This window comes from Ranitomeya imitator, chromosome 1 (assembly GCF_032444005.1).
Source record: "Ranitomeya imitator isolate aRanImi1 chromosome 1, aRanImi1.pri, whole genome shotgun sequence".
Classification (NCBI taxonomy): Eukaryota; Metazoa; Chordata; class Amphibia; order Anura; family Dendrobatidae; genus Ranitomeya; species Ranitomeya imitator.
The window spans coordinates 576466382-576485871 of record NC_091282.1 but is presented as its reverse complement, the minus strand read 5'-3'; the positions used below and the strand labels follow the sequence as shown (position 1 = coordinate 576485871).

At 47.1% G+C, this 19490-nt stretch overlaps 2 protein-coding genes across 2 annotated transcripts; one reads left to right on the top strand and one right to left on the bottom strand.

The window, feature by feature from the left end:
* Window positions 1-9983: 9983 nt before the first annotated feature.
* Window positions 9984-10394, bottom strand: LOC138657940 (histone H2B-like). Its single transcript, XM_069745535.1, has one exon. It carries the CDS (start codon window positions 10377-10379, stop codon window positions 9999-10001), a length of 381 nt encoding a protein of 126 aa, XP_069601636.1. The 5' UTR covers window positions 10380-10394; the 3' UTR covers window positions 9984-9998.
* A 316-nt stretch (window positions 10395-10710) lies between these two features.
* Window positions 10711-11076, top strand: LOC138657939 (histone H2A type 1-like). The gene has a single exon (XM_069745534.1). It carries the CDS (start codon window positions 10711-10713, stop codon window positions 11074-11076), a length of 366 nt encoding a protein of 121 aa, XP_069601635.1.
* Window positions 11077-19490: the final 8414 nt, after the last annotated feature.

Sequence of the window (19490 nt, the reverse complement as noted above, 5' to 3'; positions counted from 1 at the left end):
CAAGGGGGGGGGGCATTTACTATTTTTATTATTTTGATCATTGAGATAAGTTATATCTCAGTGATCAAAACTCACTTTGGAACGAATCTGCCGGCTGGCAGATTCGGCGGGCGCACTGCACATGCGCCCGCCATTTTGGAAGATGGCGGCGCCCAGGAAAGAAGACGGACGGATCCCGGGAGGCCAGGTAAATATAAGGGGGAGGAGATCAGGGCACGGGGGGGGCGTCGGAGCACGGGGGGGTGGAACGGAGCATGGGGGGGTGGATCGGAACACGGGCGGGTGGATTGGAGCACGGGGTGGGGGATCGCTGTGCAGGGGGGTGGATCGGAGCACGGGGGGGGATCGCTGTGCGGGGGGGATCGCTGTGTGGGGGGGATCGGAGTGCGGGGGGGTTTGACTGGAGCACGGGGGGTGTGATTGGAGCACGGGGGAGCGGACAGGAGGACGGGGGAGCGGAGCACAGGACGGAGGGGAGCGGACCACAGATCCCCCCGCTGGGGGGGCGATCGGTGGGGTGGGGTGGGGGCACATAAGTGTTTCCAGCCATGGCCGATGATATTGCAGCATCGGCCATGGCTGGATTGTAATATTTCACCAGTTTTTTAGGTGAAATATTACAAATCGCTCTGATTGGCAGTTTCACTTTCAACAGCCAATCAGAGCGATCGTAGCCACGGGGGGGTGAAGCCACCCCCCCCCCCTGGGCTAAACTACCACTCCCCCTTGTCCCTGCAGGCTGGGAGAAATTGGAGTTCACCCTTTCACCCGGCCTGCAGGGACGCGATCTTTCTGTGACACAGCATATGCGTCACAGGTCGGATTGGCACCGACTTTCATGACACATACGCTGTGTCACAGGTCGGGAAGGGGTTAATACGGACCGCACAGTACTCTGTCCTATCCTTTCCTATTTTAGCTAGAGTGGCCTCTTGTGCTAAATCCTGTTTTCTGCCTGTGTGTGTCTTTCCTCTTCTACTCACAGCCAATATTTGTGGGGGGCTGCCTATCCTTTGGGGTTCTGCTCTGAGGCAAGGTAGAATTCCTATTTCCATCTTTAGGGGTATTTAGTCCTCCGGCTGTGACGAGGTGTCTAGGGTTTGTTAGGTACACCCCACGGCTACTTCTAGTTGCGGTGTTAAGATCAGGATTTGCGTTCAGTACTGTTACCACCTACTCCAGTGAAAGTTTTCATGCTGCTCCAAGGTCACCGGATCAGAACAATTCAGACTTAAGTAGATCCTGTTCGTGACGTCAAGTTGGATCGCCCCTTTAGGGCAGTGGGGTACTCGGTACCTGGCCCTTCTTTTCTCAAGGGGGATGTCACGGTGGCTGACCCGGTCCGTGGCCCTAGGGACATCTGTTGAAAATGGGGGAAAGGTCTTTAAAGGGGAAATGGTCGTGACACCACCTGTGGTATTCGATCAGGGTGACCAACGAGTCCCCTTATCCAGGTGGAAATCAGTAGCCTTCCTCTAGCGCCTGAGTGTTGTAGTCCCTTCCTGCTAAGCTTCTCGGTAAGGTCCTCACAACTGTTGTAGGTGTCATGTTTTTCTCTGTCCCCCTTACGGATAGGACAAACCCATATGACTGGTGGCCTGAGGCTTTTCACAGGGACTCTAGTATGCCCCAGCCTCCACAAGTTGCCACCGTGCCTCCTGGGTATAGGTCGTGCAGATAACGTGGAATTAACTGTCCTGCCGGTCTCTGGAGCAAGGCATGGAGACGATTGCTCCCTCGGTGTTCTGGCTACCGGTTCCTGCGCCTCAGAAGGAGGCAGCCTGTGTAGGGCAGAACTCCTTCTGGTTTCCTCTCCTTTTGCTATGACTTTGTTTCTCACCCTCTACAATACAATTCTCCTTCAATGTCTCTTTCTTATGATGCTGCCGCACGTGGGGCAGGCGCAGCTCCGTGGCTTTCTGTCTAGGCCTCTGGCAAGATCCCACTCCTGTCAGGGACCAACTACCCGAGCGGAGCTCAGATAGCAGCTCACTGGGTGAAGCCCAGCTAGCTTCTGCCTCACTTCCTATCCAGACCACCAGTTTTACTATATGTGAGGAGTGCCCTAATAAATTGGAGCGTAGCTCCCCCTGGTGGAGGTGGACTGGAGTGTGAAGTGTGTTGTGTGGTTTGTGATACCTGGTAAGGTGATCTCCTTTATTGCCTTCAGACGTAACATCACTCCCCCAGGTGGAAGAATGACATTACTGCAACGACCAGGACCCTGGGGCGCTGCAACTGCGTCACCCCAGGGCACTACAGGTTCTACCAGCTCCCTGGACCTGACTGACTCCTATTCAGGAAATCCTGAAGCTTAACCTACAGCAAGCCCCTAAATTAACTATATAAAGTACTTTATCTGTGGCCAAACCTGGGCACTACGCTTTCCCTACTTAACAATAGATGTAAAAAACACATTTTAGTAAATACACAGCAGCAATACAAATATATGCAACATATTATACAAATAGTTATATACATATCAGAATGCACGGAACCATGATGAGAAGGACATGCAAGGACATAGTTTACCCACTTACACTTATACCACATGGGGTGTGACAAAACACTCCGGGATCGCCTTTGCTGGGGTCAAAGGTCACGTGGTTTGTGCATTGAATTTCTGAGGTGTACAGCAGGTTTCCAAGTAGGCTGACCTCAGGTCAGATTTATTAAAGTGAAAGCAACACAGAAAAACAAAACATAAAAATAAATCCTAGCCTGTCCGGCACTAACTAAACAAACACGTTGCTAACTTAACAACTGGGGGGCTTCTCCCACCCAGCTAATATCACACAATTCTTGAGCAGAGCTCTCACTCACGTTTGTCTCACACAGACAGGCAATCTGTGTGCCCCAGGCAGACGCTGGAAACCCCCAGCTGGTCATCTTTTATTCCTGCAATCATTAACCCATTAGCACCCTGAAGATACTGAGTGGCCTAATTCACATAGGACAAACACCTGGGCGAGATATACCTGCCTCCAACTACCACACCAGCATGAGTCTTACATATCCCCCCCCCCCCTTGCTCAGACCACTCCGGTCGAGGAAGAACACTCTTGAAACAGTGCACTCGGGATAGGGCATCGGCATTCCCCATCTGCACCCCAGGTCGGTGCTCCACCGTAAAAGAGTAAGCCTGCAGGGCAAGGAACCACCGGGTTACCCGACTATTACGGTCTTTGTGGAGGTGCATCCACTTGAGAGGGGCATGGTCTGTGACCAGCCTAAACTTCCTACCGGCCAGGTAATACTTGAGGGAGTCGAGAGCCCATTTAATGGCTAGGCACTCTTTTTCAACCACCGCATACCTCTGCTCATGTACATTCAGTTTCCGACTGAGATAGAGGACCGGGTGTTCGACTCCGTCCCTCACCTGGGAAAGTACAGCTCCGACACCAGTATCAGAGGCATCAGTTTGTACCACAAACTCGCTGCTGAAATCAGGAGTCACTAGTACGGGCTGAGAGCACAAAGCCCGTTTCAGGCTGTGGAAGGCCTCTTCAGCAGCTGAGGTCCATTTTACCATGACGGAACCCTTCCCCTTGGTAAGATCCGTCAAGGGAGTAGCCATGGCTGCAAAATTGGGTATGAACCGGCGATAATAGCCGGCAATCCCCAGGAAAGCCTGTACTTGTTTTTTGTTCACTGGTTGTGGCCAGCCCTGAATTGCCTGTATTTTGTCGATCTGGGGTTTAGCCACTCCTCGGCCAATCACGTAGCCCAAGTATCGGGCTTCTTCAAGCCCGATGTGGCATTTCTTGGGGTTTGCCGCTAAACCTGCATCTCGCAGGTCATCAATCACCGCTTGTACCTTCTGGAGATGAGTTTCCCAGTCCATGCTGTAAATTACGATGTCATCCAGGTAGGCAGAAGCGTACTGTCTGTGAGGCCTCAAGACTCGATCCATCAATCTCTGGAACGTTGCGGGAGCTCTGTGAAGTCCAAACGGCATATAGACATACTGGAACAGACCTTCCGGTGTAGCAAATGCCGTCTTCTCTCTGGCCGCCTCGGCCAGAGGAATCTGCCAGTACCCCTTTGTTAAATCCAGGGTCGTAATGTATCAGGCTTTACCAAGCCGGTCGATCAACTCATCGACCTGGGGCATAGGGCACGCATCAAATTTAGAAACTGCATTCAGTTTCCTAAAGTCATTACAAAACCGGATGGAGCCATCCGGTTTAGGTATCAACACAATTGGACTGGACCAGGCGCTGTGCGACTCTTCAATGACTCCTAAGTCCAACATTGCCATCACTTCCCGGGAGACGGCTTCACGGCGGGCTTCCGGAATGCGGTAGGGCTTCACATGAACAGTGACGCCAGGGTCTGTGACAATCTCATGTTTCACCAACTTAGTCCGGCCAGGTTTTTCGGAGAAAAACTGTCGGTTCTGTAACAAAAATTGCTTAACCTCAGATTTTTGTCGTTCTGAGAGAGTCTCGGCAACCTGCACCTCCGGTACAGTGGGTGAACAAACCGGACGGGGCAGATCCGCCGTTGGGGCAGATCCGCCGTTAGGGCAGAGCGGTCTTTCCAGGATTTTATCAGATTCACATGATAAATCTGTTCCGGTTTTCTCTTACCCGGCTGGTACACTTTATAGTTCACTTCACCAACTCTTTCTCGGACCTCAAATGGGCCCTGCCATTTCGCCAGGAATTTACTATCCACCGTAGGGATTAGGACCAACACCCTATCGCCGGGTGCAAATGTACGGACCTTAGCGCCTCTATCATAACTTTGCCTCTGGGGCCTGTAACATATGGTCCCTAACAATGGGCATGACAGCGGCAATACGATCCTGCATTTGTGTTAGATGGTCGATCACCGTTTTAAAGGGAGTGACTTGACCTTCCCAGGTTTCTTTTGCGACTTCCAGCAGTCCCCGGGGACGACGGGCATACAACAGTTCGAAAGGCGAAAACCCTGTGGAAGACTGGGGAACTTCCCTAATGGCAAACAGCAAATAGGGTAACAAGTAATCCCAGTTCTTCCCATCTTTGTCTATCGCCTTCCGGAGCATCTGTTTTAAGGTTTTGTTGAAGCGCTCAACCAGGCCATCTGTTTGAGGGTGATAGACAGACGTACGCAACGGGTCTATTTGTAAGAGCCTGCAGAGCTCCTTCATTACCCTCGACATAAAGGGAGTCCCCTGGTCGGTGAGTATCTGTTTTGGAATTCCCACCCGACTAAACACTTGTACCAATTCCTTGGCGATCGTCTTGGTAGCTGTGTTACGCAAAGGGACGGCTTCCGGGTAACGAGTGGCATAGTCCACGATGACGAGGATATGTTGGTGCCCACGTGCGGATCGGGGAAGGGGCCCAACCAAATCCATCCCAATTCTCTCAAAAGGGACCCCGATGATAGGAAGGGGTACCAAAGGGCTACGGAACTGAGATTTAGGGGCCGCGATTTGACACTCTGGACAGGACTCACAATAGTTACGCACATCATAATGTATTCCAGGCCACACAAAACAATGCAATATCCTTTCTGTGGTTTTCTGTACCCCCAGATGTCCCCCCATTATATGTCCGTGGGCCAAATCCAGTACCTTCCGCCGATAAGGTTTGGGTACCACTAACCGTTGCACTGTGTCTTCCCCTTTTTTTTCTACCTGGTAGAGCAAATCATTTTCCAGAACCATATACGGGTACGCTAGCCTAGTGTCAGGTTCTACGGGTACCCCATCTATCATTTTTACATTTTTCCTAGCCGGAGTCAGGGTAGGATCTTTCATTTGCTCGCTGTGGAAGTCATCCACCTGGACTCCCAAATCTGGCAGGCAGGGTGCCGGATGGCTGTCTGCCTCCGCCTCTCGCTGAGGTTCCTCAGTTTCCTCTGTTTCCCCCGCCATGACGGAGAAGGGGTACTGAAGGTTAGATTCACTAACCTCCCCAACAACATCTTCCTGTGGGGTCTCCTCTAGGGACTCGGGACCTCCAGAGGGCATGGGAGAAGATTCACGGGTACAGCTACTGTGAAGGAGCAACTGATTCTCCCACAACTGCCAGAAATAGGGAAAATCCCTGCCCAGGATTACATCCTGTAACAATGCGGGAACGAGTCCCACTTTGTGCTGCACTGACCCATAGGGAGTAGAAATCCATATGACCGCTGTTAAGTACGAGCGGGTGTCACCATGCACACACGTCACAGAAAACTTGTCAGACGGACCAGACGGAAGTGCCACCAGAGTCACCACACTTCCAGAGTCTAGTAATGCCACAACATTTTTCCCATCAACAGATAATTCACACAGGTGTTTCGCTGTATCATTTTGACCCGCATTCACACTCACTAGCTGTGTAACCAAAGACATGCGTTTTCTAGAGTCTATAACGTCGCACTGCATGGGTTCAGTGGTAACAGGACAGTTTGCAGAAACATGACCCTTCTCATGGCAGCGGAAACACTTAACAGGTCCCCTACTGAGACCACCGTCCAATACTCTTGGTCTCGGAGTGCGAGCAGTCCCGGACTCCTCCCCCACAGTTTTAAGCGATTTTCCTTCACCCGTGGTCCCTGGAACAGTCTTACCGGTTCCACGAGGAGGAGGCACAGACCGGGGGTTGGCGGTGTCGTCGGGAAGTCCTTCTGCCACGGAATAACGCTCGACCAACTCCACAAGTTGATCCGCTGTCGTGGGATTTCCTTGGCTTACCCACCTTTTCAGCGCTGGGGGTAGTACTCTCAGGTACTTGTCCAGGACAACCCGCTGGATTATTTCGGGTATTGTCAGTACCTCGGGTAGCAGCCATTTCTTTGTTAAGTAGATCAGGTTGAACATCTGAGACCGCGCCGGTTTATCTTGCTGGTATGTCCACTGATGAACCCTCTGTGCCCGGACAGCCGTCGTCACACCCAGCCGGGCCAGGATCTCAGCTTTCAGTTTCTCAAAGTCCTGAGCGACCTCCGGGTCCAAATCATAGTAAGCTTTTTGGGCCTCGCCGGAGAGAAACGGGGCAATTAAATCGGCCCATCGTGCCTTCGGCCACTTCTCTCTCAATGCCGTCCACTCAAACGTTGTCAGGTATGCCTTGACGTCATCTTCTGCAGTCAGCTTTTGCCAGTATCGACTCACATGGATCCTCCTGGACTCTGCTTCCGGGTCAGCGTCAGGCATGCTCACCAGGCGCTGCGCCACCTGTTGGAGAAGTTGGCGGTCTGCAACCGTCATGTCCACTAACTCCTTCAGCTGTGCGGCCATCAAGCGATTAGCTTCGTGCTGTGCGGCAGTGGCCTGCTGCTGTACGGCAGTGGACTGTACTAAGGCTTTCACCACGTCTTCCATGCTGTCGCCTGTGCCACGGTATGCCCGCGTTCTCCACCACAATGTGACAAAACACTCCGGGATCGCCTTTGCTGGGGTCAAAGGTCACGTGGTTTGTGCATTGAATCTGAGGCGTACAGCAGGTTTCCAAGTAGGCTGACCTCAGGTCAGATTTATTAAAGTGAAAGCAACACAGAAAAACAAAACATAAAAATAAATCCTAGCCTGTCCGGCACTAACTAAACAAACACGTTGCTAACTTAACAACTGGGGGGCTTCTCCCACCCAGCTAACATCATACAATTCTTGAGCAGAGCTCTCACTCACGTTTGTCTCACACAGACAGGCAATCTGTGTGCCCCAGGCAGACGCTGGAAACCCCCAGCTGGTCATCTTTTATTCCTGCAATCATTAACCCATTAGCACCCTGAAGATACTGAGTGGCCTAATTCACATAGGACAAACACCTGGGCGAGATATACCTGCCTCCAACTACCACACCAGCATGAGTCTTACAGGGGTTTATGGGCACATCATCCTGTGTGAGGGACTGTGGGGACATCACACTGTGTGCAGAAGCTGTTGATCAAGGTACAAGGGCTGAATAACAGGTGCATATCATTTATAAACTTTATAAAAAGCAGTAAACTAAATGGTTTTAATTAGCCAATAGGGTTTATTGTAGCATGTATTCTTACCAGTATTGCAATATGTATTAGCAGTAGCAGTGAGTTAGAATACTTAATTCTGTTCAATAGTAAGTGATTTAATTAATATTCATATAAAATAATAATATAATTGATATGTTATTAATATTTATCAATGTTGAGCAGAATTTATTTCAGCCAATTAGTTCGACCCTCGACAAAGTCATGGTCTCTAATGTAGTCCCTTGAGTACGCTCGGGTGTTATATGAGCATCTGGATGTGTTTGTCTATTCTATTAAAGTCCATGGGGTGTATTATACTAAACAAGCAAAATGCTGCCTATTCATCGAGTGATTGGATTGTTTATGCCGGGACAAAAATCATTGTACAGTTTACACCTGCGATATGCTACTGATAACATGATACTGTATGGTTATCTGTTAGTGATCGGTTAGTGATCATTCTTATCCTAAGTCATATCGCATGACTTATAGGATTGCTACTACCAACAGGTGGCGCTATAGAGTTAAGTCCTCTTTTTCTCTGAAGAGGCAATTTGCATACATTCTATCCCCATCATTCTTTCTCAGACGGTGGAAAGAGGCCAGGAAACAAGCGTTGAATAATTTCAATATTGTCGATCACACTCATTGAGCGGCCTGAACTCAGCGCATGTAAATACAACCGAAATGCTTCTGTGTGATGTACAATATGTTAGCATTTGAGGCCCCTTTTTAAACTTTGCCTAGGGCCCCACTTTGCCTAAAACCCGGCCTTGGGTTCAGACCGCATAAATCTACTGACAGATTCTCTTTCACACATACTTGAAGCATAACAAGTCTGTGACCTGTCAGACTTGCTCTTCTCTAATCACTGCCTCTTATGGCAGTGCTGATACTAAAGCAGTTTTTCTTGACCTTATCTAAAGCTCTTCCGCAGACATCATTAAAAGATTAACAATCTTATGCTCTCCACTTTCAGATCCCAGAGTTGTCATCAGTAGAGCTTCTCTATGAGAGAGCCAGTGCAAGACTTGTCTGCTGACACTCTAATCTCTTTATTAATGACCTTGTGGATGGGAAGGAGATTAAACAGAAATTGTTTTAATGGGTCCATGCGGTCCAATACTACTCCCAGTACAGATCCTTGTGGTTCCCACTCCTGACCATATTTTATTTAGAGACTGCACCATTTACAACAGATTCTTATCCCTTTACCCCTTTCCGACATTGGGTGTACATTTACGCCGATGTCGAACACCCTCCCTTTGATGTGGGCTCCAGCTGTGAGCCCACATCTTTCCTGGCACATGTCAGCTGACATGTGCCCAGAACAGCCGCGGGTGGAGTTGCGATCCACCCTTGGCTATTAACCCATTAAATGGCACTGTCAAACTCTTGACAGAGGCATTTAATGCTCACTTTCCAGCCATTGGGCCAAAAATCCGCCCATCGGTGACATTATTGCAGGTCACAGATAGGTTGGCATGATAACCAGAGGTGTCCTGGAGACCAGACCTCTGGTCGTCACTGCCGGATTCCAATGAGCACCACCCATGGTGAAAAAAAAAACACCCAAAAAATTGTGGGATTGCACTTTGTTTGCAATTTCACTGCACTTGGAATTTTTTTCTCGTCGAGTATGTTGACTAAAAAAAGAAAAAAAGTTATGGCTCTTGGAAGAAGGGAAGCAAAAAATGAAAATGCAAAACCATATACCTCTGGTTGTAAAGGGGTTAATCAGTTAGTCACCCATGTGCATAGTGTCCCTAGTCCCAGCTTCTGGAGTGTCTGTACAAGGCTGTTGTGTGGTTCAGTATCGGATGCCTTTGCACAGTCCAGATATATCACATAAGCCCCATGACCAACATCTAGAATAGCACTTACCTTCACATAGAAATCCAATGTGCTGGTGGTTATTATATTTTCTGCAATATTTTGCAGGTCATCTTTTATAATGCCGGTCAGTGCAGCAGAACACAGACGAGCAGCCACAGCTCTGATGTAGACGGGGTGAGTGGCTCTTAGAAGAGCCCTTGGTTTGTGGGTGCAGAGCACAGAGCAGATCACTTGGCGCTGGTGTACTTGGTGACGGCCTTGGTGCCCTCAAACACGGCGTGCTTGGCCAGCTCTCCGGGCAGCAGCAGGCGCACAGCGGTCTGGATCTTCGGGGAGGTGATGGTGTAGCGCTTGTTGTAGTGAGCCAGGCAGGAGGCTTCCCCTGCAATGTGCTCAAAGATGTCATTGACAAAGGAGTTCATGATGCCCATGGCCTTGGAGGAGATGCCGGTGTCAGGGTGGACCTGCTTCAGCACCTTGTACACATAGATGGCATAGCTCTCCTTCCTGGCCTTCCTCCACTTCTTACCATCCTTCTTCTGAGTCTTGGTCACAGCTTTCTTGGAGCCCTTCTTGGCTGCTGGTGCAGACTTGGCAGGATCAGGCATGATGATAGCAGAATGTTCTCTTTACTTGAAAAGAAAGTAATGATCCTGCTCCTCCTAGAGTGGCCGTATTTATAGACCGGCCATGCAAATGAGCAATGCTGTCAGATCGCTGTTCTATTGGGTGAGAATGTCATGTGACCAATGTTAACGTCATGATCTCTGCCCTCTGCAGCCCATTGGTGTTTCCACAAGCCTTGTTTGCATTAGTGACTTCAGATGCAGCCAATGGCAAGAGAGGAGGCAGGGCAGCAGCAGGTTATAAAAGGCGCAGGAGACTGCACAGTCACCACACAATAGAGTTCTCTATCTGCTGATAACTGTGAGCTCAGTGATGTCTGGATGCGGCAAACAAGGAGGGAAGGTCCATGCTAAAGCCAAGACCTGTTCATCCCGGGCAGGACTGCAGTTCCCAGTTGGTCGTGTGCACAGACTTCTCCGCAAGGGTAACTATGCCGAGAGGGTGGGCGCCGGTGCTCCGGTCTATCTGGCCGCTGTGCTGGAGTATCTGACCGCTGAGATCCTGGAATTAGCCGGCAATGCCGCCCGGGACAACAAGAAGGCCGTGCGCAATGACGAGGAGCTGAACAGGCTGCTGGGTGGGGTGACCATCGCCCAGGGGGGCGTCCTGCCCAACATCCAGGCCATGCTGCTGCCCAAGAAGACCGAGAGCAGCAAGGTGAGCAGCAAGAGCAAGTGAGCGCCACTGACCCCGTATCATCCACACAACCTAAAGGCTCTTCTAAGAGCCACCCAAACCTCACCACAAGAGCTGATCTCTGGTGTGATGATCTATAAATACGTTATATGGCTGATACTCTGTATAACACTGTGGTGTATGAGGGATATAGCTGCACCAGGCAGTGGGTATAGTGCTGCCTGCTATTAATGGCCTGGCATAGTGCACATAATTTTTTTTAATGGTAGGAGGGAGGGCAGGAAAAAATGTGTGCTGTATAGCTTCCGATACTCTATATAATGTGTTAATCCCATATAGAGCAGAATAAGGCCATGTGATGCTGTTCATCCCCAAAATAGTGTTCTACACATCCAAACCGTGTAAGTCACATAGTGAAAAATTGTTGGAATAAGTTTAAATGCAACAACTCCATTCCTGTTGTAGTCTGCATTGAATGTCTATGAGTGTTCATTTGTCAGCTATGCTGTGATTGTTAAAGTTTGTACAAAAAAAAGGTCAGAGGACTCTCACTGATTGCATCATTCTGCTGCTGTTTCCTTCACAGAGAGACATGTGTTACATGGACTAGATTATATCGGTAGTTACTGTCAAAGCTTTCTTATTTTGTTCCAGTTCAAGCTGCATATATTAAACACAGTTTGCCTTACGTTGGATTCTGCTGCTTATATGAAGTAACACGCGCTGCTGTGGTAATACTCCGGCTAACAGGTTATGGGCCCAGCCACCGGAAAGTAAATGGTAAAAAGCCCAGTCACCGGAATAAGCAGCGAGCCAAGCGCAGACAGCACAGAGGAACCCCCGGAATACAAGGACACCGGAACGCAAAGGTACCGCAGTGTACAGAGCACCGGACAGCGCAGCTTAAAGGGCCAGTAACAAACAAAAAAAAAAAAAAGGTACAAGAGACAAGAATGTCTACAGAAAGGAATGCAGTGAAGTACACAGTGCCAAGTCTCACAAATCACAATTACAGCTCCTGGAAATTCAAGGTAAAGATGTTACTTATAAGAGAGGGTACATGGAAATGTATTGAACAGCCTGTGCCTGACCCAGTACCGGGTGATTGGCTAGAGACTGATCAGAAAGCACAAAGCACTATTTCCCTCAGCATAGATGATAACCAGATTGTACATGTATGCAAATGTGATACTGCAAAGAAAATGTGGGAAGAATTACAGAAAGTGCATGAAAGGTCAAATCTCAGCAATAAGCTATATCTTATGAGAAAGCTGTATCAGTCTAAATTAAGTGATGGCCAGCATATGCAGGACTATATCAGAAACACCCTAGAGATTGTGGAGCGCCTAAGGGGTATTGGTGAAGAAATTAAAGATTTTCATGTTGCTGCATTACTATTAAGTGGTCTTCCAGAAAGTTATGACACGCTTGTGACTGCATTAGATGCCAGACCAGATGATGAACTCACACTAGAATATGTGAAAGGGAAACTTGCAGATGAATACAAGAGAAAGTCAGAGACTATTAGCAATAATATATGCAAAGCAGAAGCAGCATTAAAGACACAGTACTTTTCTAAAGCTCAGAGTCATTTAAAGGAAACTCGTGAATGTTTTGTCTGTAAAAAGCCTGGTCACCTTAAAGCAGACTGCAGAGTGTGGAAAGCAAGAATGAATCAGTTTAAAAAGCAGGACAGTCATCAAAAGGTTAAAACAGCTGTAAAGAAGGAAGATGCATGTATTGCGACTGCATTTGGGGTCAGCACAAGCCCATATGCAAACCATGTTTGGTGTATTGACTCTGGAGCGACTGCTCACATGACACGTGATAAAGATTTCTTCATTAATCTAGATGAAAGCAAGTCTGAAAAGGTAATTTTAGCTAATGGTCACTATATGACATCAGAAGGAATAGGAGATGGTTATCTCCATTGTCAAGTTCAATCCTCAGCACAAGTCAGAAAAATCCCAGTTAAAGACGTGCTGTATGTTCCCAAACTTGAAAGTAACCTTTTATCTGTAAAGAAGCTTGCACAACAGGGAAATATAGTTACATTTAAGGATGACAGATGCATCATTTCAAAGAAGGGTCATACCCTTGCCGAAGGAAAAATCAAAGATGAACTTTATCAGCTGAAATGCAATGAAACTGTTTACAGTGCTAGACAAGATTTTCATAAGGACTGTATTCATGTGTGGCACAGACGCCTAGGCCACAGAGATCCAGAAGCAGTAAAGAAACTAGCTCAACTTGCAAATGGTATTGCAATCAACCAGTGTAATCAAACAATGAAGTGCACAAGTTGCCTAAAAGGGAAAATGTCCAGAAAATCGTTTCCTAAAGTAAGCACTACTAAATCTGCACAGATACTGGATTTGATACATACAGATGTGTGTGGTCCAATGAGTGTTCTTACTCCCAGCAAGAAGAGATATTTTCTCACATTCATTGATGATTATTCCAGATATACTGTTACTTACCTACTTCAAAGTAAAGATGAAGTTCCACAGAAACTTGAAGAATATCTTGCTGCAGTTCTTAACAAATTTGGAAGAATACCAAAGGTACTGCGAGCAGATAATGGAACTGAATATACAAGTGGTAAAGTGCAAACCATCCTGAAAAAGAATGGAATCGTGTTCCAGACAACCGTTCCATACAACCCAGAGCAGAATGGCACAGCAGAGAGAAAGAACCGAACTCTTTGTGAAAGTGGAAGAAGTATGCTATTTGATGGAAACCTACCTACAACATATTGGGGAGAAGCCATCATGACTGCTACCTATCTTCAAAATCGACTGCCAAGTAAAGCTACAAGTAAAACTCCATATGAGCTATGGAACTGTGAGAAGCCCAACCTGAAGCATCTCAGGATATTCGGAAGCAAAACTTTTGTGCATGTTCCCAAAGAAAAACGTTCTAAGTGGGAATCTCATGCAAAGGAAGGAGTTCTTGTGGGGTACAGTGAAACTCAGAAAGGATACAGAATCCTGCACCCACAGACCAACACAGTAACAATCAGCAGAGATGTAGTGATTGATGAAAACTCAGTATCGCTCAAATTTCATGAGGTTACGCAAATAATTCAACCTAAGGAACAAGAATTTCAGTCAGTGATTCCAGACATTGAAGAGAATCTCAAAGAAAATACTGAAGTCTGGATATGCTCTGAAAGTACTGAAAAAGAAACAGAAGAACCAAGCCAACCTCAGGAGATCAGAAGATCAGAAAGATCAAATAAAGGAATTCCAGCTAAACGCCTTTCTTATATGGTCAGATCAATTCCAGAAGAAGAGCCACAGTCATGGCAGGAAATGCAAAAACTGCCTATTCATAAGAAGCAAAAATGGATAAAAGCTGCTGATGAAGAAATGGAATCCCTTCATAAGCTCAAAACATGGGAGCTCACAGAGCTACCTCAAGGCAAGAAAGCAATTGGATGTAAGTGGGTCTTTAAGAACAAATATGACTCCGAAGGTAATGTTCACCGTTTTAAAGCAAGATTGGTCGCAAAAGGATATTCACAAAAATATGGTGAAGATTATGATGCTACTTTTGCTCCAGTTGCCAAGCAAACTACATTCAGAACTTTATTATCCATAGCTGCTGTTCAGCAGATGAAAGTAAGACATTTTGACATCAAAACAGCCTTTCTACATGGAGACATTGAAGAAGAGCTGTACATGACTCAACCAGAAGGCTATGTTAAAAGGGGTAAAGAGAACCTTGTTTGCAGAATGCAAAAATCTCTCTACGGCCTTAAGCAATCAGCAAGAGCATGGAACACTAAGATGAACAAAGTGTTAATCGACGAAGGATTTAAAAGGTCTCAAGCGGATCCATGTTTGTATACAAAAGGTGTATCACAAGATTGGATGTATGTTATTCTATATGTGGATGATGTAATAATAGCGCATCAAGAAGAGAGAGAAATTTCAAAACTAGGTCAAATTCTGAACAAGCATTTCGAGACCAAGGACCTTGGAGATGTGACATACTATTTGGGAATCCAAATCCAGAGAGAGGAAGATGGAAGTTTTCTTCTTAATCAAAATTCTAAAATCTCCACAGTTCTAAACCAGTTTGGAATGTCAGAAGCCAAAGGCATATCAACTCCAATGGATCCATCTTACCTAAAATTGGAAGGAGAAGAAGATCTGCTACCCACAAATGACAGTTACAGACAAGCAGTGGGGGCACTTCTATACATAGCAACCACAACCCGTCCAGATATCTCAGCCACAGTGGGAATTCTCTGCCGACGTGTAAGCAAGCCACGCCAAAGAGATTGGAATGCAATTAAGAGACTTCTTCAGTATCTTAAGGCAACCCAAGAGTTAAGTCTAAAGATTTCTGCATCAGGAGATCTAATTCTCAGAGGATATGTAGATGCAGATTGGGCTGGAGACTCAAGTGATCGAAGATCAACAAGTGGTTACTTGTTCAAGTTAGGACACACTTCAATCTCATGGTCCAGTAGAAAACAAGTGTCAGTTGCATTGTCTTCTACAGAAGCAGAATATACATCAGCTGCTCATGCAAGTCAAGAGTTAATTTGGTTGAAGCAACTTTTGGAAGAATTCGGCAAACCACTAGCTGAACCAACTGTTATCTATGAGGACAACCAAGGATGTATCAAGCTCGCCAGCAGTGAAAGGATAAGTGCAAGAACAAAGCACATTGATGTTAAACATCATCACTTGCGTGACTTAGTAGAGCGTGAAGTTCTAAAGTTTGTTTACTGTGAATCTGACAAGATGTTAGCAGATGTTTTGACAAAGCCATTGTCAAGAGCCAAGTTTGAAGAATTCAGAACTGCAATGGGACTAACAGGATAAGCAGTTGTTGAGTGGGGGTGTTGGAATAAGTTTAAATGCAACAACTCCATTCCTGTTGTAGTCTGCATTGAATGTCTATGAGTGTTCATTTGTCAGCTATGCTGTGATTGTTAAAGTTTGTACAAAAAAAAGGTCAGAGGACTCTCACTGATTGCATCATTCTGCTGCTGTTTCCTTCACAGAGAGACATGTGTTACATGGACTAGATTATATCGGTAGTTACTGTCAAAGCTTTCTTATTTTGTTCCAGTTCAAGCTGCATATATTAAACACAGTTTGCCTTACGTTGGATTCTGCTGCTTATATGAAGTAACACGCGCTGCTGTGGTAATACTCCGGCTAACAAAAATATACCAGATCTCTGACTGAGTGGACCCGCCACCATGACACCATGTGTTACAGGAATATAACAAAGAGCAAAGAAACAAATCAGCACTCAGTATGGCTCCTCCTACAGGCAGCACAGGATCACTTCCCCACCTACACTCAGTGTTAACCCTTTAGTGCTTGATGTTTCCAGCTATCTCCCATAGAGCAGAGCACAGGGCGATCACCAGCCCCTCCCCCAGCAGCAGGAGCTGCGGCTTCTCCTCACATGTGGGCAAAGCACAGAACTGTTGGGGATTTTAAATTTCCCATGCACTTTTTCCTGTCATTTTCCCACTACCTCCCCAAATTACCCCCCCAAACTACCTAACCGAGTAGTGGAACTCGCGTGGATGTTTGTCCGGATGTGTGGAATCCTGAACATGAATGTGCTAAAAGTGGTACAGTTCTTGTCTGAGGTCCCAGATAAAAACAACTGGACCCGTGCCACTCACGATCCAGCCAGTAAGAAAGTGTTTCATCAACTCGTGCAAGTTAGACAAATCCAGAAGTTACCGGCTGCTTCCAAGCATCTTGGCAAAGTGTTAACGTCTGAAGCTACCGTGACATTGCCAGTGGGACAGACTGTACTCACTATGCCGGTACTGGCCCATGTGTCCTTGGAGGGTGTGGACGTACAGATTGAACAGACAGATGGAAAGAAATGATGTTAAGATTATTGGTTGGCCGTCACTCTGGCCACCGTGTAGCAAGGACGAGTACCTGTGCATTGTAGAAGTTTGAGTGGAGCAAGTTTACAGTTGATACCCTGACAAAAAGTGTCCGAGTTTGCATAATGCCAGAAGATCTCACCAGAGCTGACGCTATAGGACTGACACCTGTGGAAGGAGATCTGTGGACCTTGGTTGTGTTGTTGGATAGTCATGAAGGCAGAAGGGAATCACCTCTTTGAACAGATGGAGACCACCTCATGGAATTCTCCTCGAGGCAAGGTGGACAGATCAAACAGTTATTGCATCAATATCAGGGAGTGCATTTGGATCGCCCCCACGTAAGGGCAATGGGGTACTCGGTACCGGGTCCTTCAGTTCCCTCAGCGAGGATGTCACGGTGGCCCGACCCGGACCGTGGCCCTATGAGGGGCGCCAAATAAAAGGCAGAGTTCGTAGATAACGGTAGTGTTCGTGACGCCACCTGTGGTATTCGGTCAGGGTGACCGACGCTGCTTAGGGGTCCACTGGGGTGATGGAATGGCAGCTAGATGGTATACCTTCCCACAGGTGAAGTATGTCCCCAGGGCTTCCCAGAAGTGTAGATGTTGATGGTGGATGGTGCAAGGCGCGGTGAATAACGAGGACACAATGGGTGCAGTCTCTTTACCTTTACTGAAGGCTTCAGCATCCACAGTCCAGAGTGCTGGATGACAGGGTAGGCAGAATCCGGCCGGTCTGATGGCAATTCCAGAGTCCCCTTATCCAGGTGGAAATCAGTAGCCTTCCCCTTGCCCACAGTAAAGTAGTGGGTCCCTACTTGCATTAGCTACCATAAGGTCCTCACTCTTATTACTTCTCTCTCTCTGTCGCCCAGATGGATAGGACAAATCCGTATGACGGTGGTGGCCTGAGTGTTGTGAATTCTGTTGTCGAGCTCCCTCCTGTGGTCATGAATGGTACTTCGGCTGGTTCTGTCCATGGGCTTCCTCTGGTGGTTGTGAGTGGAGCTGCGGCTTCTGAGTTTCCTTCCACAGGTGACGAGGTTAATTCGTTAGCTGGCTGCTCTATTTAACTCCACTTAGATCATTGCTCCATGCCACCTGTCAATGTTCCAGCATTGGTCTAGTTCTCTCCTGGATCGTTCTTGTGACCTGTCTTCCCAACAGAAGCTAAGTTCCACTTGTTTTTCTCTGGTTTGCTATTTTTCTGTCCAGCTTGCTATTTTGATTTTTGTCTTGCTTGCTGGAAGCTCTGGGACGCAGAGGGAGCGCCTCCGCACCGTGAGTAGGTGCGGAGGGTCTTTTTGCGCCCTCTGCGTGGTCTTTTTGTAGTTTTTTGTGCTGACCGCAAAGTTACCTTTCCTATCCTCTGTCTGTTCAGTAAGTCGGGCCTCACTTCATCTCTGTGTTTGTAATTTTCATCTTTACTCACAGTCATTATATGTGGGGGGCTTCCTTTTCCTTTGGGGAATTTCTCTGAGGCAAGGTAGGCTTTATTTTTCTATCTCTAGGGCTAGCTAGTTTCTTAGGCTGTGTCGAGTTGCATAGGGAGCGTTAGGAGCAATCCACGGCTATTTCTAGTGTGTGTGATAGGATCAGAGATTGCGGTCAGCAGAGTTCCCACGTCTCAGAGCTCGTCCTATATTATTAGTAACTATCAGGTCATTCCGTGTGCTCTTCACCACCAGGTCCATTATTGTCCTTACCACCAGGTCATAACAGTACAGGTGGCCCAAAGTATAAATGCATCTCAATAGAGGGATAAGAGAAGTTCTGAGACCATTTTTTTTCTTTGCAGTGTGTTTTGTCTCTCTTTTCCCCTTTACCTCTGGGTGGTTCAGGATACAGGTGTAGATATGGACATTCAAGATCTGTCCTCTTGTATGGATAATCTCACTGCAAGGGTACAAAACATTCAAGATTTTGTGGTTCAGAATCCGATGTTAGAGCCTAGGATTCCAATTCCTGATTTGTTTTTTGGGGATAGATCTAAATTTCTGAATTTCAAAAATAATTGTAAATTGTTTCTTGCTTTGAAACCTCGCTCCTCAGGTGACCCTGTTCAACAAGTGAAAATCATTATTTCTTTGTTACGTGGCGACCCTCAAGACTGGGCATTTTCCATTGCGCCAGGAGATCCGGCATTGCGTGATGTTGATGCGTTTTTTCTGGCGCTCGGATTGCTTTATGATGAACCTAATTCAGTGGATCAGGCAGAGAAAATCTTGCTGGCTCTGTGTCGGGGTCAGGATGAGGTAGAAATATATTGTCAGATGTTTAGAAAGTGGTCTGTACTCACTTAGTGGAATGAATGTGCCCTGGCAGCAATTTTCAGAAAGGGTCTCTCTGAAGCCCTTAAGGATGTCATGGTGGGATTTCCCATGCCTGCTGGTCTGAATGAGTCTATGTCTTTGGCCATTCAGATCGATCGACGCTTGCGTGAGCGTAAAGCTGTGCACCATTTGGCGGTATTATCTGAGCATAGACCTGAGCCTATGCAATGTGATAGGACTTCGACGAGAGCTGAACTGCAAGAACACAGACGTCGGAATGGGCTGTTTTGTCGCAAAGAAGTTCTG

Excerpts from the sequence above, each read along its gene's own strand:
- LOC138657940 (XM_069745535.1), bottom strand. The coding sequence starts at position 10,379 with ATGCCTGATCCTGCCAAGTCTGCACCAGCAGCCAAGAAGGGCTCCAAG.
- LOC138657939 (XM_069745534.1), top strand. The coding sequence starts at position 10,711 with ATGTCTGGATGCGGCAAACAAGGAGGGAAGGTCCATGCTAAAGCCAAG.